This window comes from Cenococcum geophilum, assembly GCF_001692895.1.
Source record: "Cenococcum geophilum 1.58 unplaced genomic scaffold K441scaffold_88, whole genome shotgun sequence".
NCBI classification, from domain to species: domain Eukaryota; kingdom Fungi; phylum Ascomycota; class Dothideomycetes; order Gloniales; family Gloniaceae; genus Cenococcum; species Cenococcum geophilum.
The window spans coordinates 357,230-383,313 of record NW_027137646.1 but is presented as its reverse complement, the minus strand read 5'-3'; the positions used below and the strand labels follow the sequence as shown (position 1 = coordinate 383,313).

The 26,084-nt window shown below is 43.9% G+C and overlaps 6 protein-coding genes across 6 annotated transcripts; 2 read left to right on the top strand and 4 right to left on the bottom strand.

The window, feature by feature from the left end:
* Window positions 1-1,256: 1,256 nt before the first annotated feature.
* K441DRAFT_623209 (uncharacterized protein) lies at window positions 1,257-3,788 on the bottom strand. The gene is made up of 10 exons (XM_067646031.1): window positions 3,238-3,788; window positions 3,063-3,185; window positions 2,955-3,002; window positions 2,744-2,897; window positions 2,429-2,685; window positions 2,066-2,378; window positions 1,904-2,012; window positions 1,740-1,848; window positions 1,465-1,684; window positions 1,257-1,391 (listed from the first exon to the last, which is right to left on the bottom strand). Exons 1-9 carry the CDS (start codon window positions 3,675-3,677, stop codon window positions 1,483-1,485), a joined length of 1,755 nt encoding a protein of 584 aa, XP_067496792.1. The 5' UTR covers window positions 3,678-3,788; the 3' UTR covers window positions 1,257-1,391; window positions 1,465-1,482.
* A 499-nt stretch (window positions 3,789-4,287) lies between these two features.
* K441DRAFT_623207 (glycoside hydrolase family 55 protein) lies at window positions 4,288-7,552 on the bottom strand. The gene is made up of 4 exons (XM_067646030.1): window positions 6,967-7,552; window positions 6,088-6,917; window positions 5,564-6,040; window positions 4,288-5,508 (listed from the first exon to the last, which is right to left on the bottom strand). The coding sequence occupies exons 1-4, from the start codon at window positions 7,244-7,246 to the stop codon at window positions 4,714-4,716; spliced, it is 2,382 nt and encodes a 793-aa protein (XP_067496791.1). The 5' UTR covers window positions 7,247-7,552; the 3' UTR covers window positions 4,288-4,713.
* An 848-nt stretch (window positions 7,553-8,400) lies between these two features.
* Window positions 8,401-9,212, top strand: K441DRAFT_691232 (glycoside hydrolase family 23 protein; the record flags this gene model as incomplete). The annotated part of the gene is made up of 2 exons (XM_067652464.1): window positions 8,401-8,540; window positions 8,600-9,212. The coding sequence occupies 2 exons, from the start codon at window positions 8,401-8,403 to the stop codon at window positions 9,210-9,212; spliced, it is 753 nt and encodes a 250-aa protein (XP_067496790.1).
* A 3,130-nt stretch (window positions 9,213-12,342) lies between these two features.
* K441DRAFT_358729 (uncharacterized protein) lies at window positions 12,343-13,255 on the top strand. The gene is made up of 4 exons (XM_067641363.1): window positions 12,343-12,510; window positions 12,563-12,791; window positions 12,895-12,972; window positions 13,037-13,255. Coding segments are annotated over exons 1-4 (432 nt in total). The 5' UTR covers window positions 12,343-12,508; the 3' UTR covers window positions 13,160-13,255.
* Window positions 13,256-13,760, bottom strand: K441DRAFT_358730 (uncharacterized protein). The gene has a single exon (XM_067641364.1). The coding sequence runs from the start codon at window positions 13,550-13,552 to the stop codon at window positions 13,352-13,354; it is 201 nt and encodes a 66-aa protein (XP_067496788.1). The 5' UTR covers window positions 13,553-13,760; the 3' UTR covers window positions 13,256-13,351.
* K441DRAFT_682703 (uncharacterized protein) lies at window positions 13,555-14,683 on the bottom strand (the record flags this gene model as incomplete). Its single annotated transcript, XM_067651610.1, has 4 exons — window positions 13,555-13,975; window positions 14,067-14,280; window positions 14,491-14,555; window positions 14,586-14,683. 4 exons carry the CDS (start codon window positions 14,681-14,683, stop codon window positions 13,555-13,557), a joined length of 798 nt encoding a protein of 265 aa, XP_067496787.1.
* Between the last annotated feature and the right edge of the window lie 11,401 nt (window positions 14,684-26,084).

The following is a 26,084-nucleotide window of genomic DNA, read 5'->3' as shown; positions in this document are numbered from 1 at the left end:
ACTTCGCAGATTGGGCTCTTTCTCCCCCGTTTTCATCCTTGCGAAACTTCTAGGCTACAGCCCATAGCTACCTTTCACCACTGCTCGGCCTTCCCGCCTCTGCTTCCCTCCAGCCTCCCTCGATCCTCCTTCGATCTCCGCAGCCTCTACCGACCCCCTCCAATCTCCTTCGATCGTTCCTAGTCTCCTTTGGCCTTCCTTTATGCCCCTAAATCCTCTATTGCGAACAACCATCACCGTGTTACTAAAAGCGAACTTATTTACTGCACAAGGCACCGCCGGCTAAGCCGAATATAAAGGATCTAAGGGAGAGCACGACGCGGCCGAAGAGCTATGCGGCTACCCCTAAAGTGACTAAATGATGATGCCCAGCCCTATACAAAGACGCCGAGAAGCTCACCATCCTTTCGTCGAGGACTTCACCAAGAAATGGATAGAACATCATAGCTCGATAGAACCAGACCCGCCGGCATTTAGATCTCTCTGAGAGTTCCTTCAAGTCGACAAGTCTAGTGAATTAACCGTGGACTACTGGTTTAAGGTTGAAGCTACACATGCGGCTTCGCGTTGCGGAACCCGATGGGCGCTTTACTCGTATGGCAGCACATGATAATGGGATGGATCAGGGTGATGATGAGGTGGTGATGATAGGTATGATTGAAGCGAAGGTAAATCTCTTTATCCAGAAATCTTTATTAGTTGGATATAGACTATGGGTATACGGGGCTTACTCCTTTAGCCGCTGTCCTTGGCTGGGCTAGAATTTTCGGTTTCTTTTCTATGACGAGGGAAAGGGCTTTGGTGGTGTTATGGAGTAGCCCCTCTAAGGGGACTCGTTAGAGCCACACCAAGGCTATGGCTACAAGTTAGTGTAATTAAGATGCTAACTCTAGGATCTGCAAGTTTGCAACATATGTAAAGGAGGTTTGTGTTTAAGGTTTTTGATATTCCTACTGCATATAGGATACTAGGCGCGTCTGATAGGCTTTGTATTTTATTAAATGCCTTCTCTATAGAGGTCTTTCCGCTTTATGGTATGGTGTTCGCCCATTCTTATTGTGGAGGGCCATTGCTAGGGGTATTTCTAGCGGTCGCGCGCGAGTGCGAACTACCGTCGTTCGACGTGTGCCTCCCCTGCGATGCATGCATCTCAGGGGGATTCTCTAGGTGTTTTTCAGTGTTCTTTTGGTTGGTTTTGGTCTTTTTGGGCCGGGTGCAGCAAGAGCTCCAATTTTTAGGTTTAAGTATTACGGAATCCGGGTAATTATATTAATTATTATAATTATAAGGTTAATTATAATTATAATTAGTTAGATTATACAACTAATTTAATAGTTATATGCATTCCTGCTTAGGGATATTATAAGACTCTTAAAGGACTAAGACAGACACTGGATTAAAATCAGTACTAGATTTTGGCACTAGGAGCATAAGCGATAAGCCGCGAAGGCTATGGAAACTTACCTAATCGTCCTTCCGCACTTAAGAATAAAACCCTGTATTACCAGCGGGCGAGGATGTAGTCGTGTCGTAAGTTTGGCCGCCACTGTTGTGTACTACAACGCAGGGCTTGGATGACCCGAAGGAAGTAGATGACCTGGAGGGCGGCTTAGCTTGCGAATAATTGTGCCATAGATGGTTCGGTATGCCACTATTCAGGTTTTCGTATTTAGGTAAAAGTTTCCTAAACGGTTGTCTAAGTTTTATACATTTCTAGTTGTAAGAGAGCGTATACGAACCATATTGTATCGCACCAATCACTTTCTTTAAAGTCAAGTGCGTGTGCCAATGGGGCTTGCGATAAGTAAACAGGATGCGTTAGGTAACCCGACACAGCGATTCTTTGGGCTAAATAGTGAAGTGAGACTCGTAAGAATCGGTCAGGTGAAACAGGTATACGCACGTTCCATCCTTTGAAAGTAGCATTTGCCCCTTGAAAGTGATTCGAATATCAACGTCTCATTTAACGTCTCATTTTCGTCATCGCCAATTAATTCCAGAAATGGTTCACTCTGCAAAGGTTCAATATTCCGCTCCAAAAATATGTGGTAGCTCACCGACTTGCCTTAATAGTCCTGACACAGACGTTTCCAATGCCTTCCAGTGTCTTGGTGCCGGTAAAATTATTCCACAAAGCCCACAATTTACATTTGTGAGCTTCCTCCTTAGGGATAATACGCACGCGACGAAAAAGGCTTAGATTCTCCAGCTCATCAGCTTTGGGACTCGTTACTGATTTAGTATCAAATGTTGATGACCATGATTCGGAAAATGGGGTCTGTTTTTTGGCGCCATTTGAATCGTGAACGCGAGATTGCACAGGAGCCATATTCTGTGGCAGTTCCATTATCCTCCGGAAAACAATATAACACATCTCGCTATTCCCAATTAGCTCGGTTGTACATAGGCTGAGGCAGGGGAACCATACCATTCAATATCTTGGTCTGGAGAACCTTCCTGTTCCGAATGACAATTAGGGCACGTGCTAGTAATGTTCTGAGATACGTTTTGGAAGACGACGCTCATGGTAACTCGCTGTCCCGGACGAAAGCATGATTCCCAATTCTTTGTGATATCAATTTCTCGCCTTGATGACGCGTCCTCGAACACGAATTCTCGGTGGTCAATCTTCTCCGTACCTGCACCTGCAGCTTCGAAATTCACGCGAAGGACAGCTATGAGACCCTGCCAATTAATTTCCTGTCAATATCTAATAATAACACGATATTCGTAACTAACATACCTCTGCAGAGCGAATGAACTCGAGATGAAACGGACTTGACCGTCCAAAGGCATCAATCATATACACAGGCTGGTCCCGCTGAATTTGAGATGGTAGTCTGCTGATGAACTTATGGATATCAAGTACCATATTAAATATTTGGAAATTTGTTCGCCTTTATAGAGCATGAGTCACAGATACTGGAAGAACCGTGCAGCTAAGATTGACTNACATGATATTTGTCGCCATCCCTAGATGTTCTCCACCCTGTTGAATGCATCTTAATAAGCAACTACTGCGTTAGAAAGCCTGCTGACACAACACGCTGAATTGATATTACCTCAAAACGCCGTTAGAAACGGAAGAAACCCTAGCCATAAGTGCAACCGACGCATCTTGAATTTGTCCAGCAAGCATTCGGTGTTGCTGATCTTCCTTCTCTGCCTGGATCGAGGAATTTCTCCTGTTGTTGCTTAGTAGAATTATATACGCTTTTAGTCAACGGGATAACGTACATTTCGATCGTTTGCAGAAGTAACTGGATCGACGCCGAGTGTCCTCTTAAGTCAGCTTTGAACTTCTCCACATCTTCCTCTTTACAGAAAGCCCATTTAATCTTCATCCAAGCGTCTTTTGCTCGCGCCAGAGAGCAATTCCCGGACCCTTCTGCGCGTAGATGTGGCTGGTAAGCCTGGATTTTCGTTAGGAAGTCGTCAATAGCATGTTGACACTGCGAAGCGGCCTGCTCTAGCGCACGTTTCTCAGACTCTTGCGACTCTTCGAACTCAAGATTTTTGACACGCAACAAGGTTGACTCGAGGACGTATAGCTCTCTGATTAACGCCCGATAGGTCGCGCTTGAACCGCGACTGTTATTGACTGCTTCGATAACTGTATTAACAAGATTTAATGCGGCAATGAAATCGCCTACGGAGAAGCCAAAGGCGACAGGCATCTCTTTAGGGATTTGCCACGGTAAAATGCAGCGAAGTGTGGCAGATGACGTTGGTTATTCTACTGCAAGGCTGAATTCGCGCCGGGGTTTGTAAAAGTAATGCCAAGGGCTGTAACCATTAAGGCGCTGTCAGTCATTGGTTAATAGTTCACTTGGATACTCTTTTATCTGATTTGCTTACATTGATTTATTGCTGAGGTGACAATGTAGAGAGAATAACGTCAATCGGCGAATTGTGAGGGTGCTGATAAGTGGTTAGGTCGCAGGGCAGCGTACAAGGGGGTAACATCAATGCCTCAGACCCCCCCTGCTAGTATGGAGAGGAAAATAAGCGAGTCCCAAGTAATATAGCAGGGCTAGGTTATTTTGTATACCACACTAGCAGGGGGGGCATCTGAGCAATTCGTGTTCCCTTGTACAGTCACTAGCGAAATCGGCTCTAGCGAAATCGGCTTCTGATGTTCCGTAGAGGTTGGTGCGGCCCACTAGGAAGCGGTTTGTTGCTTAGAATGGGCTCTATGGCTTTAAGCTAATAGGAAATATAAGAAGAATCTTTATTACTTTTAATATCTGATAAAGGCTTAAAGACGTAAATAAAACCGAACTAAACCGCCTGAATAGAATAGTTAAGAAATTTAAAAAAGTGAGAAAGTGCTTTTTTATATATAACTTTTATCTTGGTTTTTCTAGTTTATACACTAATTTTTCTTGGTTTCTCTAGTATTTCAACCATAGCCTAGAAGAAAACCGCTTATAAAACGCGCTAGAAAAATCTATCCATATTTTTGCACTCCTAGGCTCCATTCCATCCACTTCTGTCTCATACCAGTACAGCACCAAACCAAGCCCTCGTACAGTCTCACTTCTGCTTCTGCAGTTGGCCATCTCAATTACATTACTCCTCTATGGTCGAGAAAAGATTCTTGCCCAAAAGCAATCTAACTTTTAATGAGAGTGAAGTGAAAAAGCGGACAAGCTGAAACAGAAGGCTAACTATTAGAACCATGAAAGAGACGGTTTTCGTACTTCTCCTCGATCAGGCGGAATTGAACAGATACGCAGCAACCACTCCACCCATAAAAAAGCTGCCATCGTTGTCGGACCTGAAAGCAATCTCAACGTTGTCGCTGATCATCATGGTCTGGATAGCCTTCACGTTGGTGCCGTATAGGTGGGTACCAGTAGAATTAGAAATGTCGATGGCGTTTTGCTGGCATATTCCGGGAGCCCCCTGGCAGTCATGGTTGACTCCACCGTTAAAGAAAACCCAAACACAGCCTCCATACAGGAATATGTCCTTGGAGTCGCTCACGAGCTCGAACCAGGCCATACGACACTGTGCGTCTTCTGACCCGCAGCTGTTGAATGTAGGGTCGCTTGGCTGTAAGTGCTCGGTCCATGGAGCCGGTGCAAGCCCAAAACTGCCTGGTCCCTGCCAGTATGGAGTCTCACTCTGTTGGAAGACGCTGCAGACGTTGGCTGCGGCATTGAAATTATACTGGTAGAGAGTGTTGTGTTCCATGCCGGTGCCAACCATCCATGTTCCCTTAGTCGCTTCAATGAGTGCGCCTCGTCCGACTGCGATGACAGGTGCATCTTGTACAGAGTCAGGCCCGCCGTCAAGATCATGATCTGCAGTCCAGCCCCACATGTTTTCGATGTATGCGGATGATGTGCTGGTCAGATGGATCATACCCCAAGCAGCCCTGCATCGGTCAGGAGTAGTACTGCAAACCGTCTTGACTTTGGATCCTGAGGCGCCACCGACACGGAAATGAGAGTTCCAAATACCAACATCGCCAGGCTGATTGCCGGCCATGTTAACTTCGAGCTAGTAAAATATTAGCAACAGTGGCAGTCACAATTTTATGCTTGGATTAACTCACCATTTTGCAGCCTTGTAATACATCACTAACGGTGAAAAGCATGTCGCTGATTTGCCCCACGCCAACATCGCCTGGGTTCCCCAACTTGACCATGGCGGTTGGAGCATCAGGATTGAAGAATTTAGTGCTGAATGCTGCGCTGATTGCAGATGCGTACGCGTCGCCAAAAATGCGAGATCCGGGAGGTATAATCAGGGAATCGGTGACCATATATGTACCAGCGGGGAAATAGACAACCTTTCCAACGCATTGGAGCAGAACGGAATTGATATTTGCGGTATCATCAGTGATCCCATCGCCTCGGACTGGTAGATTGGTGACAGTCTTCACGTTTACCACCTGATCGATAGCAAACTCCTGGTAGGTTGGCGGCTTCATGGTGAAGTAATTGTTACCGTTGACAGTCAGAGCAGAAGCTCGTTTTGCTGTTAGGAACCTACCATCTTCGAACTGTGTTACCGGATTCCCTGGAGCATACTATGGATGGTCAGAAATGTCCGCAAATGCAGCAGGATGAGTGTTACCATGTCGCCATGAACCCAAGTATTCGGTACATTGCCAGTAAGTGGTGGATTTGGGCTGTTATCTAACACAACTGTTTTGCCATTGTTGATTACATTCTCGAGAATGATTGAGTTTCTGGCGTTACCGCTATCTCCCGAGTTAACCAATGTACCGATGTTTGTGGTGATAGTGTCCAAAACGGTCAAGGAGCCGGAGACACCATGTGCATCAATGCCAGTGGTACAATCAGTGAAGCTGGAGTTGTGTACCACGACGTTGAACCCGTTCACTCTAATGCCGGTGTTGCACCTGTTGAAGCTCATTCCCTTGAGGACCCATTGCTGGCCATTCAGTATCATACCAGTTGCACCGCCGTTGAAAGTGAGATCATTCAAGATGAGAGCGCTGTTGAATCCGCTGGGGTCAGGGGGCGGGGGGTAATTGAGAGCAACCGTAACACCCGCATGACCAGTGGAGAAGTTCGGCATGTTGAAGACAATATTGGTCAGTTGTGTGGCCTGACTAACCGTCCAGTCGATGTGACCAATAGTGGTGGCCTTGTCAACGTTAGTGGAATCGATTATGAGATTTTTGATCGCGATGTAGAAGTTGTTAGTTCCCGGCTGGACAGGATCTTTGGCAAAGATGATGTGGTCACTTGGGAAATTTGACACGGCCTTGAGCGTAGGTGGATCGGTGGGGTCACCCATTAAGACTGTCCCTAGACGCAATTGTATAGATTTTGCCATTTGATAGGTTCCACGGGGTAGATAGACCATCGCAGGCTGGCCTGTGGTCCCATATGCATTCGCAGCACGACCCGCGCAAGCGCTCGAACCAGAGGCAAAGGCTTTAGATGTGATTTAGCACCCTCCAACGGAAGAGTTGGAATAACTTACCGTCAATGGCATTTTGAATAGCCGTCGAAGCATCAGTGTTGCCTGTGTTGTCTGCGCCGAAGTCTGTGACCACGTTGCGAAACACCTGGTAACCTGACTTACACGAGGGTTGCATGAAAGAGGCTTCGCCGTTGTGGTTGATTGTTTCGTACCAGTACGTTGACTGGGCAATAGGCTTTTGGTCGCTTAGACTTGAGCCAAGAGGAATCTGCTGTGAGCCTGCGACGTCGCCAGCAAAGGCGGTCGAAGGCAAGATTGCCAGCAGAGCCAGAAATTTCATCTTGGTGAACTTTGGAAGAACGAATGAAAGTAAATTTGAAAGCAGAAGAGTAACTTTGGTACTATTCGGTGGAGAATCCGTGAAAGGCTGAGTCTTGAATCAACCAGATATCAGAGACTCTTATATCATGATCCATATCGGAAAACAAAATATACGAGGAGCTAGCCATGCACAAATTCTTCTGCAAACTGGTAGAAGGCTGTAATGCTGATGACCCACTGGATCGTTCACCGCACTGCAAGGCGCTGGACGACTCTAACGTGCCTCCCCCCCAAGCGAGACACCCCCCCAAGCGAGACAATTTTTAACACATTTTCTCAATTTTAGTAGCAATACAATATTATTTTAATAAGCGTGGCTTAGAATTAGGTAATTGAGGTGGCTTGCTTTGGGGGGGTAGCACGTTACCTCGGTCATGTTTACAGGGTGTACGACCTCCAGTGTCAGCAATTTCGGTAATCACCAGTCAAGTGCACCATGCGGCGTAGATACCATGCGCTTGCCAAGAGCTGTGCACCCGCAAGAAAGGCAAAGCCTTTAATTTTTTAAGCTTAATTACAAGAGTTAAACTTAAAATTCTCTAGCGCGTACGAAGCGAAATTGCTAGGGGTCGTACACCCTGTACGAGCACTGTCAGCTGCATGAGAGATAGAACACCCAGGCCAAGAGAGCTGGGAACGTGGTCAGCGGCATAATAGTGGATGCACCGTCTCTCTGGGCAGAGCGATACAATAGGTGAGAGAACATCCCAACCGCCTGCAGTGATCGTGGATTGGTTGGTCAAAGCTTACGTCAGCTCCAAGGTCAGCCGCAAACGTTATTCCGAGACGAGGAGGCAATCTTACCTCAGCAAGCTCATGATTTTCAATCGGCCCGCAAGCCAACTAACTGCCCTTGAGTTGCTCTCACACCGTAACCAGGGCGTAGTCATCTCAACATTCAGCTGGTAAGTCCGCCTGAGGACTTAAGCAAATGAAGAAAATGCTTGTTCAAAAATTCATGCGCCTGTTTATTATGAAGTTGAGCCTTACTCTTCTGCTCAGGATATAAAGGATGGAGTGGAAAGATATTAAGAGGAAATAACCTCTTAAGCTGCAGTCTTCCCGACATTGTCCATTTTCTTTCAATACCAAGACACTTACCCACCTATGAAAATGCCTCATCGGAAAACCCTCCTACTGTTAATTGCCTGTGCTGCGACATCCCTCGCACAGTCTTCAGATCCGGGCCTAGGTACAAACCCGGACGCCCAAGGAGCCACTTCAGATGTGACTCCCGGCTCTGGTCCAAACGGGTAGGTTCTTCACGGGTCCCAGTCTTCCAGACGGTGAAGCTAACGATGGCTACTGCTAGATCCGAGGACTTCCTGAATACTGGCGTTAGGGGTGAAGGCTGGACAGCACCATTCCTGTCCTGGGATAGCTTGATCAAGGTCGATCGCCCGACGTTTTATGGAAATGTGGGCTCTTCATGCCAACAATACGACTGGGCTTTTCAGCAGAGTGGTGACAGCCATGGCATTGATCCTGTCTTTCTTGCCTTCATTGCTATGCAGGAATCAAGCTGCAATGCGGATGCAGGCGGTCCAACGCCGGGTTTGATGCAGGTGGCTTGCGAGAACTATCCTGACCATCAGTGCACCAACGACGTCGCAAAGAACGTTGATGCCGGCGCGGCGTTTCTCAAGCAGCAACTTGACGCCACAGGGAGAAATGCAATCAAGACTATCGGAAATTATAATGGCTGGTTTACAGAGGGCGATGAGACCGGTCTAAACAATGGACGTGGTCTGACAGAAGACTATCCGTGCTCGGCGGATGGGCAGGCTCATGGTCAGCCACAGAATTTGGATTACCTTCAGCAGACGTTGAATGGTTGGTTCGTGGGACTGAATCCGCAGGGGGATGAAAATTGGATTGGGCAGTATCAATGCAAAGGGAGCTGCGACAACGACCAGCTTTGTTAGTGTGTACCAGAACGGGATTTTCTGCACGAGCCGAAAAGAGCTAGCTTGGCTCAGGAACATTACAGGTCCTTAGCTTAGGATATATCGGAAGGATTCCGCCTTCTTCGGTATCTACAAGTCGCTTAATCGGACTGTCGAATATAAGAATAATCACCGCCGTTTATATTCGTTCAAGTAAAGTTAACCTTAGAATAAGCGTTCTTAGTAGAGGGAATATATTAATAACTTTTAGGAAATATATTAGGACTATAAAATCGAGTAGACATTTAACTGGTATTATGTATATCGTGAGTATCACTTCACCGGCGGCAATCGCGACCAGCCGTATCTGCTGCTAAGTATTAGGCTCACCATCAGCAGCTCCCTCCCAGCATTCACACCTACGATATTATGCCCTGTTATTTGCAGGGCGCTTTCCAGCACTTTTCTTCCAAGCATCTCAGCGGTCGGCATCTTAGCGGCCGTCATGATTCTATACCTGCCGAATTGCATCCGCCATCGACCCATTTTGAACAGTGCTTNCATGCAGAGTCCGTAGCGACTGGCAAATTTGGGATATTGTGGCTCGTTGGCAGGGCCTCCGGCCACTTCAGCACTTATACCTTAATCCAGTAATAAATTTAAAGTACACTAAAAGTCCGTGTATAACGGGGGATAACGCGCCACAAGAGACGGAAATACTCGACATCTTAAGGCTGGCGCGCAATGGGAAGGAAATCGACCACAACAACGGCGAAATATGTACTACTACAGCATTCTCCCCCTCTGAAACAGGCCGATTCTGCGAAGCCCTGACCGGATATTGGGTCGCCATTGAGAGCCTAAAGCTCGCTCAACAGTGTCGCTATACGTTGCAATCGGTCGAGAATCAAGCCTTCGACAAAGCAACTGCAATGTGGTGGCAAAGGACTGGCTTGCAAGAGAGCCTTGAGGTCTTGGAAGTGTTCGATATTTTCTACGGATTCCTTTGTCAGCACATCGACGGTGTAGGTCTCCACTCATTCACTGACTATATCCACAAGGACTAATTGTCTGATATCGAACCCTTGCACGACGAGTGGGCATTTTTCGTAAAGAGTATTTGGATGGCTCTTAATCCAGCGAATGTCCTTGAACTTTTGCTTTTTACTTCGCTTTGGAGATCTCAAGCAAGCGGTCCTGCACAAACCTAGCCCAAAGAGATAAGAAGGGATTATCTGCAGATGCGTGGTTTCTTTAATACAAGCTTCCCCGGGTGTGTCATGATAAGAGATGTCGGAGAGAGTCCCGACGCATGGCACTCGACTCCAGATCTAGAAAAGGCCTGCGAGCTGCAGTTACAGAACATGTTAAAGGATCGTCCATCCGAAGCTGCTGCAGCATGGGGGAAATATCGGACCACACTCTGGCAGACGGATGCTCGTGGGCGGTTTGATCAGTTGCCGAGTGCAAGGTTGCTGGAATTGGTCACTGCAGCAAGGGTGACAAAAAGCATGGATAGATGGGAAAAGCATACAGGAATCAGTGAGAGAGGAAGGCAGTGATATAGGTACCATGAGGGCTTGGGTTTCGTGTTTGTGAGTATTTCATTTCCTAACAGTAATCCCTGGATAGACTTAATCAGAAGCAGGCGTATATAGCTAAGGGAGTTCTCCCTAACTCTAGGGAAGACTGCCCAGCGAATTGTCCAACGCTCCTATAACGTAAGTTATGCGGTGTCGGATGTACACCTCGCACTTGACTGCTAGTCTTGTCGGCCTGGCGTCGATCACTACCATATCAAGCTTAGATCAGGGGTACCTTTGACCCATCCCCTCGCAATAAACCAGAGTTCTCATCCTTAATCGCCGTGTTCAACAGGTCTGCACCGAATCGAAAGGGCTTTCTAGCAGTAGTAGCTCATTTCGTCGACGATCGCTTCAAACTTCGAAAGGCGCTCCTATCCTTCAAATATCTCCCTAGAAAACACAGCGCAGAAGATTAGCTTGATCCCCTCCACGCCGATCCTGAGAATCCTGTTCGAAGCGCGAAAACAGCGCACGTTCTGCCTATTTGTACGCTAGCTCACTGAAACAGCTATTAAACCACATTTGTGACTTTACAGGAGTACATGACATCCTTGTGGTAAAGACTTCTTGCCTTCTTATCTTAAGTTCGTTTCTATATATAGCGCTCTTCAGCGAGAAATGAATGCTCATTGTCAGCTAGAAACATATTTCCAATTCCTGAGATCATCTAAAATCCGTCCCTCAGTTTCAGCCCTCATGGCCTCCTCCTTGGCCTCATTTTTGCCGATCAAGCGTTTATAGCATACAACCTCACGTCCCCCGAGCAGCTTAACATTAAGCCAGGTTGTGGTGAGCTGCAGTTGCGACTAAATTGGAATCTGGAGACGTCCCGGTCCGGCGCCTCCAGCCTGTTTTACGGCTTATGGGTGTTTCCTAGGGGCAACCGCTCGACCTGGACTTTCAATTCTGGCCTTCCCTCGGGGGATCCAGCAGACCCTGAAAGCAGAGCACCCGATTCTGGGTCTAAGACTGGGGCGAGTCCAACTCCAGTCCAACTGCCTCCGATACAACAAGAGTACAGTAGCTTGCAAAATCGGCTTCACCTTTTGCGCACACAAAGATTAATTCAAACCCCTGTCGTACAAGGGATCCCTGACATGAGTCTGGCCAATTGTCGAGGGAAATGCACAAGGCGTCAAGAGCATGAGTCTGGCCAATTGTCGAGGGAAATGCACAAGGCGTCAAGAGCATGAGTCTGGCCAATTGTCGAGGGAAATGCACAAGGCGTCAAGAGCTGGCTATTCTGCAGAGTTCAAGCGGAAAGTGTTGCATCTTGGCAGTCTTGGCAATGAAAAATGCGACAGCGAACGGCTCACTTAATCTTGATTTTCGCAGCACTTTCGCAGCACTTCCGCAGAGTGCAGTACCTCCTACACGCGATGGCTTTCTCACGTGCATTACCAAGGCGGATCCGTAAGCAGAGGCTAGTATGAGCGCTTCTTGTGGCGCATATGAACCAATAGCATCCACTCCATACGAAATTTCACCTTCATGGACTCTTCTGGCAATTGTTCTTGACGCATTCTGGACATGCTGCATCGATGAAATAGGCACATGCCCGAAATTCCAAGTCTCCGGACGATGCATGCTCCTCCAAGCCAATTTCTACAAAAGCCGTGGCTTAGGGAGCTTTATCAGACTAGAGCTCTAGATAATTTTAAACTATTTTCTCGGCAACTCCATTGCGCGGGTCTACTATACAGGCAACTAAAAACACCCTTCTACCCTTTTGTCATTTAGCCTCGAGGAATGTATGTTCTTGTATTCATGCTAATGTGCGATCTAAGACGCTAATTGACATAGGAAATCCACATTCGTGGCTACCGCAGCAGCGATGTCAATGCTGTATCTGAAAAGTGCCATTGCTGGCACAGTCAGCTGCCGCGCATTAAATCTTGAAGGATTTGGTTACAGCGTATTTACCATAGATGGTGAACATTGCAGAACCGTGCAAGGAACACCTTGTTGGATAGGTTTCAACCACCGCATAACACTCCGTGGTGGAGGCAATTGCGAAGGCACCGTATATTGGGTCAGTTCATTCTCCATCCAAACTGTATGGGCATTTAAGTCCCTGAACGAAGCATTTCGCGGAATGAGAAGAACCCAAGACTGTATACTAATCCCCCTCTCAGATGGACGAAAACCACCACATGAACACCAAGGCAGCGAATGGATGGCGGCAATGGTGCTGGCCCGAGAATTGGGGAGAGGTAAGGATATAACCAAGATCTACCAACTACCAAGTTTGCAGAAGTGGCTAACAACTCTATTAAGTGCTTTGAGGGAGGTAATGCGGGAGGTAAGGAATATGAATGCGAATGCACTACCAACGATCAATGCACTGCTGATAATTGCGGGTACTGGGACACACCTGAACAGGGGTTGTTAACCCAGTAGAGACTTATTGTACGTATATTTATTGACAATATGACAATTCCCAGATGAGGTACAGGAAAGATGGATAAGTTGTGGGCTGTCGACAGCCGCTATCATGAAACTGCAAGCTTCGGGTGTGCGCCACGGCGGGCGTTTTTAGGACAGACGCTCCACGTTTGGCTTGGACTCCCTTGACTCTTTCCGTTCCTACGGTCATCTTCCTGCATCGCTTATCAGCCCGTCGAACTTGCCGACTACCAAACGACGAAGTGAGAAAGCTGCTAGACTGGGAGAAAGCGCGAGACTTACGTATTTGCTGATAATCTTCTTTAGGGCAGAAGACAGTATTGACCAGGGGAATATACTATTGATATCCTTTTTAATATTTCTTAGCTTCGGATTAGGGAACCTCATGATTAATCTGATGATGTCGCATTTATCCTTTGCCCTGGAAACCGTGTAAGGTTTAAAGCCCTCCAGATTGCGCCGATGCGGTTCTTCTCCTCTAAGGTGAAACGCATACCAACGAGTGCTTCAAGCAGTGCGATAGTGTTGACACTTGTCACAAAGTATTGGTCTTTCTTCTCCCAAAGGATACAACTGACGCACGGGTTGTTCGGCGACCGCTCTTCAGGTAAAACGGCTTTGAAATAGTGCTGCCGCTTTGAGTCCGCTGGAACTCGACCAGCTGTCTTTTGGCCGCCTTTTCTTCCTTGGTCCAGTACGAATGCGGTGGAGGTTAGCGGCTTAGAGGCTCTTGCAATCACAACTCGCCAATGCAATCTCGCACCCGGAACTTCCGTGCCATGTGGGTGAGGTACCCTTCCATCGCTGCCTCTATGGCGCCTTTCTTTCTGTGCTCGTCAAGCCCAATATTCCGTAGCTCTTGCAGCGGAAATACTGCTTCTGGTCGAAATGCTTGGCCCACCTCGCTATGAACCTCTTCTCCGTGTTCTCAGTTTCCGTAGCAATCTGAACTACCATCTGGTAGAGGAACTTGATTATGCTGTCTTCGAATGCCTTACCGGGGTTTCCTGTCCCGATCGAAATAAAGCACTTGACTAGTGGCTTCAAGTCTCCAGTTTCCGAGTACCAGATGTTCGACGCCTCTCCCTTCACTTCGTCAACTAGATTGTTTGCGCCTAGCCCACCATCCGCAAAGGAGTGCCTCCAATGCTGACCGGTTCAAAGAAGGTCGTGGCGGCCGACGTCGGAAGGGCGGCCTGGCATATCGTCGGGTAGGCTCTAGCTTCGAAGACGGATAATGTCTTTCGTGTCGCGGTCGGCAGTACAAACAAAACTAGTATTGTTAGAATGGGATCTTCTCGGTCAACAGAACACTTACGTTTTACATCCGCGCTCAGTCTCGTCGTCAAGCAAGTCCATCCCGAGCCGGCCGAGCATGATCGCAATGAGGCTGTTTCGACGATCAGTTCGCCGCACTTACCACGGTCGAGTGCTAGTGCCTCCAATAAGGTCGAATACCTCGCATGGTTTCACCACAGAAAGGTTACTCTTCTTTCGCTTGTAGTTCAGCCGATCCATGATACTTTTTCAAGATATAGAGCGCCGGCAGTCCTCGCTCGTCCCCGCCGTTGAGGGACAACAGACATAGGCCCGTACTGTCAAGAGGATTGGCTCTCTGCCGTGCTTGGCCGAGGTTGCTTGCTCCATAACTCACTCAGAATTAGAGTCTTGCTTGCTCTGAGCTTGTTCTTTCGAGACTTCAGAGTGAAAGCCTGGCGCAGAAAGAGCGCCGGCCTGCTGAGGGCGGCCACCGGAAAGCAAAATAGTGGAGAGTAATCAGGCTGAGATGACGGCTTCGTCGCCTTGCCTTCAAGTCCATCCTTACATTACTGAGCGGCCGGCAGCTTAGTCTCCGCTTTGGTGCCACAGCACCTGCGCCCCGCAAGCAGTCGCTCTCAATCGTTCGCTCTCAATCGTTCGCTCTCAAGCGTGTCCGCTTCTTCCTCTCCATAGTAGAAGACACGTGACTTATCGCTGCTCCGAACTACATGAGCTTGTCAGGTGTTACCGAGAGTTATTATATATTTTATTGGTGCAATAGATTCTTTAGGTAATCGTATCTATATATTTATAGGTTGTAACCCCCTATTAAGAATACTAGGGGGCGAGATACATCGTCGTAGAACGTAAGTTAGATTTTAAAAATAAATCTTTATAGATTTTAACCAAAACCGACCGATTGCCTATATCTAACTTCTCATAAAATAGAGTTACAATATCGCCGCAATATCGAGGCAATAGAGAAAATAAAGAGCTTTTAGCTCGTAGTATTTTAGGGATAATTAGACGTAGAGAAATATGTAAGGTATGGCAGTGAGGCAAAATTGCGTCAAAATTGCGACAAAATACCAACTATAAATGCGACCGACTGCCCATGTCTAATATTTTATATAATATAGCTACGACATCATTTTTTGATGCAATGGATAGAGAAGCTAAAGGGCTTCTACCTTGTAGTATTTTTATAATAACTAGACGTTATAAAATGGTTGAGATACAGCAGTGAAAAAGGTGATTTTTGGTGCATTTTGACGCACCAAAGCTGTGACCGTAAGCCTCAGACTCTCGGTGGAAAATTCGTTTGGCTGATAAGGGGCAGTATGCCCGCACGTGCGCGTAGTGCACGTACCAACCGTCCACCGAGAATCTGATTTATGAGATAAGTCAGGTGCATCTAATGTCAAGATCGTGATTCCAAACATTGCAGCAACGCTTGACTGAAGGTTCACTGGAGTAGCATCAAAACTGACCAAACACCTGATATGGCGCCGAACTTAGCGACCTCACAGTAAGATCCGCGATGTACAGCTCCAAAAAAGCATCTTAGGAGTTGACCATCCTCACACTTCATCATCCTCCATAGCTGAATGGGAAACAGCAAGAAGATGCTGGTGTGTCGATCTAAGAAGCTGTGCTAATAAAGCGACGCCCATAAGCTCTCGGGCCCTCGGTGGGGGGTTCGTTGGTTAATAAGGAGTAGTATGCCTGCACATGCGCGTAGTACACGTACCAACGGTCCGCCGGGGTCTGATTCATGAGAGAAGGGAAATCATAAAATAGGCCGACGCGCTTGATAAACGCTAGAAAATGCCCTTAGACGCGATTCCGGCGGTTAGGTTGCGGGCCGACTAAAAATCCACATCCGCACTAACGGAATCAAGTAAACTGAGATGATGATGCGGCTGATTGTATCTCCGGCTGTACTTAACCAAATACCGTTAGATTCCCGAAACGCAAGTTATTAACCCGAGGTACGAGTGGTCTATATTTTCGGGTCCTGGATTTCAAACCCTTGCTAAGCCGGCTTTTAATTAGTCCAAAAAAAAACCGCGGGTGGTATCTACCTGCAGAATACACGTGACGAACATTAAAATATTCAAGATCTCACTATTAACAAATCAACCTTTTTGTTAACATCTCTATTAATACTACTATACGCGTCTTAACTATGGTAGAACCTGCTCTAATTAAGTGTAACAAGTGCTGTTTAATATAACCCCGTATTAATTTTATTAAAAACGGCCTATCTACTAAGCTTTTAAAGTAATATCAATTATGTCGGTTAAAGGCGCGTTTTCCCTATATATTTTTTTTACTTTTACTTACTTTCCTAGGGCTCTAAATATAATTTAAATAGGCAGAAAGCAGAGCTTAGTTCTACTAAGACTTGTCCTATAAAGCGCTAGTGAAATGCTTTACCTAAAACCAATACTAAGGACGTCTTCTTACCTTGCGGCTAGAATAGTTAAGATACCCCTAAAATAGCTTAACGGCGGAAGATAATTAGGGCAATATAATAGGAGCACCGCATTCTTAATTGGCGGGGTAAAGCTTACTTACCTACTCCTCCGCTATATACTATAGATAAAGCTCCGTGCAGCAGAAGAAGCACTTTAGATAGCCTAAATACGTCCTTGCCGGAACTAGCTCCTATACCTACTCTACTGCTAATACCTACCCTATTACCAATACCACCTTTTTTACGGCAAGCTCCGACTATAGCTATATTACTACCTATTTCGGCTATTAATTAGGAGCGAATTAAGAAGTTTAGGAGTATACTATAGGCTAAATATATGGAGACGTGCAGTTATTACAAGGAGTAGTAGTTCTAAATGGGCCTAGCTACGGAGGGTAATAATATAGGTATATATAAAGCCTGTATTAAGGACGCCGATAGCCTTAAATATTTAACCCTTCCTTCCCTATTTGGTGAAAGCAACGGGCTTAATCTAGGGCCTATTCCTGGCTTTCTACCTATACTTACCGTGGTAGAAGAGCTTTTAATTGCGCGCGTATACGTTTATCTATAAGTCATGCGTATACGCGGCCAGTAATATCGCTATACTGGCTATGTTTGCTGCTTTGGCCAGAACATACTAAAGACTTAGAGGCAGCTACCACGGCTACCTATTAAACTTAATATACTAGTCATGAGGCCTACGGCAGTAGAGGGTAGTAAATACCTAGGTCGGCGGTTTACTAAGCGGTATACTATAAGGCGCTTTACTATAGCATAGTGGCTTTACTTTCTAAAGGCCAATTATTTTAATTATCGCGACGTTAAAATATATAGCACTTAGCTTACTAGCTTACCCAAAAATAGCTCTATATTAGATTAGCTACCTTATATTAATAAGTTAGAGTCTAATTCTAGTGGCCTAACGGCTTACCCTACTACTTCTATATAACGTCCTCTTACTATTAATCCTCTACCTACCAAGCTTAGCAGTAATATATTAGACGGTAAATTTAATAACGACGTACTAGATACTTTAGTTCCTAATTTAGTACCTAACCTTAATAAATTAGAGCTTTTAGGTTGTAAGGTTTAACACTAATAAGACCTATAAGCGGGCCTAGAGGTTCCTACTGTGCGATAGATACCTCTCTCTAAGCGATCAGCTAGCTTTATTATGCGCAGCGCCTTTCCTACTCTGTTTCCTTATGGCAAAGCCGATTTTGATATGCCACGAAGCCGTACGGTTACCCTGGCTGCGTACGCCAAGCATATGCTTAAGTATCAGGACGGTCGGTTTAGCCGCCACCCCTTATTTCGCTACTACGTGTTTAATCGGATTATAAGAGAGCAAGCCCTTAACGCTACCCGCTTCCTTTGCGGCCGATTAGATAAGAATAATCTATCTTTAAATAAGCTTAGTAATCTTATAAATAGTAATAGGGGTAGCCAGTTACTAAATAAGATTGTACGGCATATACGGAACCTTAAGGGCACTAGACCTTACTAGAGGTAGAAGAGAAATAAGCTTACAGCTTATACTAAGAATATTAAGAGCGGGTCTCTATTCTTTACACTTAGCGCTATTAATCTACATTAGCATAATCTACACTCTTATATGCCTCTATTTAATAAATATAAGGCTATTAATAAGGCTTAGCGCTACCGGATTACTTCTTAAAATCTTAATAATAATCCGCATATTACTGCTTACTGGCTATATTGCCGCTTCGATCTATTTAGAAAGCATATACTTATAGGCCTATTTAATAGCACTGACTTTTAGTCTTGATATAAGTGGTAGGTATAAGGTAGCGGCTATATATATAGCTTCTTATGGAGTTTAATAGCCCCAAGGCTAGATCCGTCAGCTAATGACTTAAGGGCGGCTTTTACTAAGTACTAAACTACTTTTATATCTGTAATTAATCCTAATTAATCTAGGCCTCCTAATCTCCGATATCCTTTTGCTCTTAGCTATAAAGAATAGCTTAATACTAGTAAGCTTCTTACTACCTACCTTAATCAATTTTAACGGCACCGCAATTATACCAAATCTTACTACTTAAGATTAAAGAAAGGCTCCACTGGAGCAAAGGAGTGCCGCTTCTATTTTTTACGCTCTCTCCGTAATAAGGCCGCTGTATTAAAGGATTAAAATCCATATTACTAGACGTTCTATCCATAGCATAATAATAAGCTTCTTAATAGTTATAATGTAGCTATAATATTAGCGTAGATGGCAAATATTAATACGTCACCTACTATAAGTATATTAGTAATAGTTAACTATATAGGCAAATATTATAGCAAGGAAGAAAAGAAGTTAACTTCCTATTAGGAGTTACTCTAATTAGTATAGCCACACGCCAATAGCCTTTATACCTTTAGTTCGGTCGTAGCTAGGTTTATAAATAAGCTTATTACTAAACGTAATTAGTTAGCGCAGGAGGTATACTATTTACTTCTTAATATTCCCCTTTATAAAGGCTCTAGGAATATAGTAACTTTAGACTACTACTAGGAGGATAATTAAAGTGCTATATATAAGCTTAATAATAGGCAACTAAGAGGGTGCGGACTGTCTAACTATAAGAAATATAAGCACCACCTAGATAGGGTAGAGGACGTTACTTTCCTTAATTTTCTACTTTATTTTAATCACTTTACTTATAAGCGTCGGCTAAGAGCAAGGCCTTAAGTTATATCGTACTTTCCGCAATATAACGGTAATCATTCCTATCCGCAGTATTTTAAGTTCTGCCATATAAAGCTTATTCTTTATTACCTATAAAGGGAGTATAAGAAAGTAGCTACTTATACTAATAGATTCGGGGCCCCTAATTATATAGCTTCCTATTAGGCTTACGTTAACTCTTATTAGCACCTACCCAACTACTTCTACAATCGGAAACTAGAGAAAGGCCGCGAAACTACTAATAATATTAATAAGTTTAATGGCGGTTTTACAGATAACTTAGAGCTATACTAGTCCTTTAAGGCCCTATATACCTACGTTTAAAATACTAATAGAGTTAAAATTAAGGATTCTAACAGGCTTAGTAATAGGGAGCTTAATTATAACTACAACTAGAGTACGCATTAGGGTATATACCCGCAGCTTAATAAGAGGACTTATTAGCAGGAAGTATAGCTATAGCCTCTACTATAGAGCCGCCTATCCTAAATAGCAACTCCGTCCTCCTTATAACCAGGTCAGCATCATATCTATAATATTATAGTTAATCACTATAGGCAGATCTAAGCGGGCCTTAGCCCCCCCCTACTGCGGATTAATATTAATAGAGAGGCAGGAACCGGCAAATTATATCTTATTACTGTCCTCTCTACTACGCTCTATAATATAGCAAGGGCTAATAGTAAGCCGATACCATTGGCTCGAGTAGCCCCTACTAGGGTAGCTACCTTTAATATTAACGGCAGAACTATATATAATCTATTAAGGTTACCAGTAAATCGCCCGTTTAAGGAATTACCTACTACTAGTCTTATACCTCTATAGCAAGCTTTTAAGGATATTTACTATCTTGTCCTTAACGAGAAATCTATAATCGGGCAAGTATATCTAGCCTAAATCAATCGCCACCTCCGTCAGATCTACCCTACATATAACAATAACTACTTTAGAGGCTTAAACATCTTGCTAGTAGGCAATTTCCATCAGCTTCCCCCTATAGGTTAGGCGGCCTTATACAGCAATCTACCCGCTAGGCCGTTAGAGTTCGCCAGCTATAAAAAGGGAGCCTATAAGGCGATTAACCAAATAGCTATCCTAGATTAAGTTATACGGTAGGGCGGTAATAACGCTAAAAGCTCTGTATTTAGGACAGCCCTTATAGAGCTACGTAGTAATTCTATAAGTAATTCGACCTAAAAGCTTCTTTTAACTAGGTATAAGCAGGGCCTATCCACCGATAAGGTTACAAGCTTTAATAACGCAATTCGGCTATATAGCACGCGCGCTACTATAGGTAAGTATAATACTATTCAGCTTTGCGACCTTTTACAGCTAGTAGTGGTTATTAAGTTAGTTAATACTGGTATAGGTACGCGAAAAGTTACTCCTAATTAGTACAATACTATAGAGAATCTAGCCCTATATATTGGCGCAAAAGTAATACTAATATAAAATATCTGGGTTAAACTAGGCTTAGTAAACGGTACTACTAATACAGTTAAAGATGTTGTATGGAAGGGACACGCGGATATTAAAAAGGATTAGCCTCAGTTACTACTAATTACGGTAAATAGGTACAACGGACCTACCCTATTCACTTGGTAGGATAGTAAGAAAGTTATTTCTATATTTTCCATGCTTTATAAATAAGAGGGTATAAGAGGCTCTTACTTACGGCATTAATTTCTAATTACTCTAGCTTTTACTCTTACTATATATAAAAGCTAGGGCCTAATACTTAACTAGGTGGTTCTAGATATTAAGGAAAAGGATAAAACAGCTGGGCTAACCTATGTAGCAATCTTATAAGTTAAGAAGCTTTTAGGGCTTATATTCGAATATAGGTTTAATATAGAACGATTTCAGTCATCTATAAGTAAGACTAAAGAGGTATAATAAGAAGATTTTATACGGAGGCAGCAGTAACTACTTATAAATAACTTTTCCTAAATAGGAAATTATGTACTAGCTTAGAGGTAAGCGAAGAATATAACATTTATCTTAGTTTCCTAATTTTTAAATAGCTTAACCGCGAAATCTAATTTTCTAAATTTTAACCCCCCTATCCGTCCTACCTTCTTACCGCTTCTAAAGCTGTTAGATATACATATAATAGTATATAGGGAGAATTAGCAATCTTGCTAGATTAATATTACTGCTATCTATAGTGTTAATTGATTTTTAGAATTTTTTAAGTTTTTTTTAAAGGGCGGAAATATCACTTATATAAGGAGTTATATAACCTCTAAGAATACATACTACTTAGGACCGTATATTAGCAGCTATAACTTTTCTACCCTATAGTTAAAATTTTATATATACTACACCTAGAGCTACTTATAATAACTATTACCTATAGATCTGCCGATTTATAAATTAAAAATTAGACGTAGTTAGAGCTATTAGTAGGGGTTATTAATCGCGCTCCCCGTAACAAAATTTTAGATTTTAGTAATCTAAACTAATAAATTAAATTAATGTCCAAATAAGGTTCTGCTAAAACGCTAGCTAGACCTTAACCTAAACCCTTCCTAACCTATTAAATTCTAAAAATAACAACCCCTACTAAATTAAAAATCAACCTCATCCTTAACAAGCCATCTAATTAAATTCAATAGTTCTTTATTATCTAAGATATAGCCAAAACTAATAAGGTATAGTAGTATATCAACCTATTTAAGAAGAAAAACGATCTTTTAAATCTTCCAAAGCTAGAACTACTAAGTCGGCCTATACCAAGGGATATACTACCTACGGCTATATTAATAGCAAAGCTAGACCTAAACTAGCTTACTACCTATAACTAGCTCTACGCCAAATATAAAGACGATCTACGCGTATACTAGAAGCAAAAACAGGCTATAAACAATATTAATAACTATATCGTTCGCACTATATCGGTAGCCTACCTTCCACTTATCAACAGCCTCAGTAGTCGGTTACATCAAATATTTAAGGCGTCTCTACTACTACAGTAGCCACTGCAGTAACAGAGATACCCTATATTTTAGTAAGTAATCAAACCCATCTTATATAAGAATCTTGTGCTATTAGTACTTACCAAATCACGTACTTATAGGGCCTCCTCCTATCTATAAATACTCCTTCTATACCTTCCTCTCTTCCTTTCTTCTTCCTTATAAGAGCTGGCGGTGCTCTAATACTCCTCCTAGTCCCCACTAAGGGACCTATTAGTTAACGTAGCGATATAAACAGCATCGGATAAAAAAACAGGCGAGAGAGAAGACAAAAAGGACAGAGGAACCTCCAGTAGGTGTTAGTTGAGTAATATTAATAGCTAGTTTTCATCACCCAAAAATTGCGTTACGTAATAACATTTGGGAACGCAAATATATACCTTATCCTATACTTACACCACTACTAAATATTCTAGATTTTATACTCGGAGCTACTTACAATAGGCATTCCTAAGAGATCTACCGGTTTAAAGCTCTACAATCAAACGTTATTAACGTTTTATATAGGGGTTGTCAATTAAGCTCCTAGGACACGATTTTTAAAGTTTAACACCATACTAATATCACAACCTTCTTACAGTGGCCGAGCCACCCCCAATCTCCTCCCCTCCCTCTCCTCCCTCCCATTACTCGGCGCTAAGCTATTATATCGTCGCTAAGCCATCATATCATTATACATCCAAACTAGGTGGGCAATAACGTAGTTAATAGTTATTAGGTATTAAAAATATTTAGTATATAAAGCTTTAAATTAGAATTATAATCTACTATATTATATCCTACGTAAAGGGCTTTACATTAAAGCTCTGCAGTCTAAATATATGCTATATTCGTGACCAATATATTCTTTAGGCCCGGCTCAAGTAGGGCGCCTCGGTCACTACAGTAGATCCTTACCTAGCAATAACCAAGGCGCCTTAATCTTACTACTACTTCTAAATTAAGCAAAAGCTCTATATAGGGGGGTCCCAGGGGGTCTCCCCCTAGAAAACCTCATCTCTATATATATTAATTAAAGTTTATATAATAAAGCTCTAAATTAAAGCTTTGGGTTAACTAATTGGCTTATTACACTCGGGTTAAAATTTGCGTTGGGGGACCAACGTTCCGCATGTTAGCCAATAATTTCAGATCGTCGACCTTGAGCTAAGAGACAGCTGCCCTTTTCTTTAAGTATGTTGATAAGCCATCTAGATCGGAATCGGAAAGATCGCCTTCTGCACTGGCCAATTAACATCACGTGTTTCCGGCCAGGACTCACATTGCCCCGGGCATTGTTACTCTCCGTTTACTGGCACTATTTACTAGCAATGAAACGAAGAGCTACTTTCATTGGATAACCTGGTTGAATGAACTGGAAATATATACGCTATTGAAGACGCTGCAATGAGTTCTGTAAGGGTGTCTAAAGAATTCAGATGCTACCAATTTTACAGCATCCTGGAATGAAGACAGGCCTTCTTTAGTATACACCTTGAAGAACTGTGATTCGAGATAGTCATTTGGTGGAGAGATTCTAGTGTAATTCTAAAAATTGTCACCTCCTGTTTACAAATGTTAGGAAAACCGAAAAGGGACTCCTTTTGTGCCCACACAACGGACTCAAAGGCTCATGATATCGAAACAATTAGTCAATCTATTTATAAATCCCTTGTATAAAAAAACTTCGTAGTATGGCGTCTGTTATATGAGTATGTCGCATTGTAGTTATCCAGGTCCGACGGTTATCGATAAAGGACCAGCCAATCGGAGAACCCAGTTCAATGCAAGTGCCCAATCAAATCCAGTAGCGAATTCTCTAAGACGGATAAGCATCCGCGCCATCACGTTAGTGAAAGTTACGGCCAAATTTTTTTTTCAAACATCGCTCTTCTAAAGAAGGGTTCCTAAGTATTTTTTAACCCTGTATACCGGCCACTATTTTTATGGCTTCTTCATTATTAAGGAGAAGGATAAATGCTAATAGTTCTGCACCACTCTAACTAGCCTAAAAATTAAAGACTTTTATTATGCGGAAACTTAGGAAGGCCTTTTAAACGATCTGTTTATAGCTGGCTTGTATCTCACAGGCTGCCTACGGCCTCACAGGTGAAGTAATTTCCTCTGATATTTGTTGATCGTCCCGGGGTTCGTGAAAGCTCACCAGCGAGCCAGAATGAGGTAACCCATCGTAGAATCCTCCTGACAGGCAATGAGTTGCCGGAAGTCCGGAAATTAAATTCAATTCCTTGCTAGTTTGGAAAAATTTCGAGGTCTTTATTCTTAGCCATTGCACGAAAGATTGGATGGCTCCCATAGAGATTCTCTCTCATATTTCTACACCGGGAAGACAACAAAGAAGCCGAGACAGCATGGGCCTGAATCCAAGGATTTGGTGACACTTCTAAGCTGCGCTATGTTGGGATTACGCGATATCTTATGCAAGAACAAGGGTGACGGTAAACACTTATAATCTCGTGGCGGATGTCGTCAGCATCTTCTTTTGAAAGGCCGCAGTAGTCTCTCCCGCGTCTAATCTGAAACGCGGCTTCATATCTGCATCGTCGTCATTGGTTGGGTGACGCAAGCAAATAGAACAGAGGAACACTCGAGAATTATAAAAAGTGCATATATGAACGTTTATGTTTTCAAGTATAATAGAAGGCGCAAACATCAGAGAACATTGGCATATGGTAAACGCCCGGAAATAAAGCCAAATAAAGCCAACCCCTTGCTAAAGAAACGTTGAACGTGCTCCAAGCTGAATGTTGACAGATGTAGACTGTACTCCCTAAATTTCCTAGGTACGGTATCTCAGCCTGCTGCAGATGGCGCATATCCACACGGCTAGAGTCAATACCCTGAGTATCAGAATTACCAAATGCGGTCCTGGACTAGGGGTGGTGGCGTCGCAATCCTAAAAGTGTTCGTGTTCGGACTGGCCAGATGCTAAGCCTCCTCAGGATCCCCCCAGATTTGGATGGCGCAGCAGCCTTGTCGCTGTAGAGTCGTCGCGACTTGACGCCTAAGGGGCAGCTCAGCTCACATTAATAGTGGGAGAGTCTCAGGGCGCGGTGAACGAATATCTGCTGAGTTTCATGAGGATTACTACTGCTTGTGATCCGTATGACGGCGATGACGGTTACAGTTGCTTATTAGAACTTCATGCCGCATCACATTCGATGAACAACTCTCGTTCCTTTAATCTCCCTTGATCGTTGCGAGACACGCGTTTTTCTGAAGACCTTGCTGCATTACCCAGTCGCTTTCTTAGAGATCATCACCTTGGCCTGCTACATTTTACTATAACCCGGCAGTGTCCCCGTTTCCGTCGCCTTCCGTCTTCGAATCTGACACGCTGCGATCTAGAGGCGCTATCTGCTAAAGGCATTCAGGTGAGCTTGAAGTGGCATGCTATTAACGGGCGGAAGATAAATGCTGACACGGCAGATCTAGGAAAAGCTATTTCGCCAAGAGACAGGTACGTCGATCCGCCGATGAATTTCCACATCCCACCTTCCTATA

Bases quoted from the DNA above. Each gene is read 5' to 3' on its own strand.
- K441DRAFT_623209 (XM_067646031.1), bottom strand. From the start codon at position 3,677: ATGCCTGTCGCCTTTGGCTTCTCCGTAGGCGATTTCATTGCCGCATTA. The intron at 2,013-2,065 runs GCAAGTCGGTGA...GAACCTTTGCAG, and splicing joins TCTGTGTCAGGACTATTAAG to AGTGAACCATTTCTGGAATT. The intron at 1,685-1,739 runs GTTCGTATACGC...ACAACCGTTTAG, and splicing joins GATTGGTGCGATACAATATG to GAAACTTTTACCTAAATACG.
- K441DRAFT_623207 (XM_067646030.1), bottom strand. From the start codon at position 7,246: ATGAAATTTCTGGCTCTGCTGGCAATCTTGCCTTCGACCGCCTTTGCT. The intron at 6,918-6,966 runs GTAAGTTATTCC...TCACATCTAAAG, and splicing joins TATTCAAAATGCCATTGACG to CCTTTGCCTCTGGTTCGAGC. The intron at 5,509-5,563 runs GTGAGTTAATCC...ATATTTTACTAG, and splicing joins TATTACAAGGCTGCAAAATG to CTCGAAGTTAACATGGCCGG.
- K441DRAFT_358729 (XM_067641363.1), top strand. The intron at 12,792-12,894 runs GTCAGTTCATTC...TCCCCCTCTCAG, and splicing joins GCGAAGGCACCGTATATTGG to ATGGACGAAAACCACCACAT. The intron at 12,973-13,036 runs GTAAGGATATAA...AACTCTATTAAG, and splicing joins GGCCCGAGAATTGGGGAGAG to TGCTTTGAGGGAGGTAATGC.
- K441DRAFT_358730 (XM_067641364.1), bottom strand. From the start codon at position 13,552: ATGAGGTTCCCTAATCCGAAGCTAAGAAATATTAAAAAGGATATCAAT.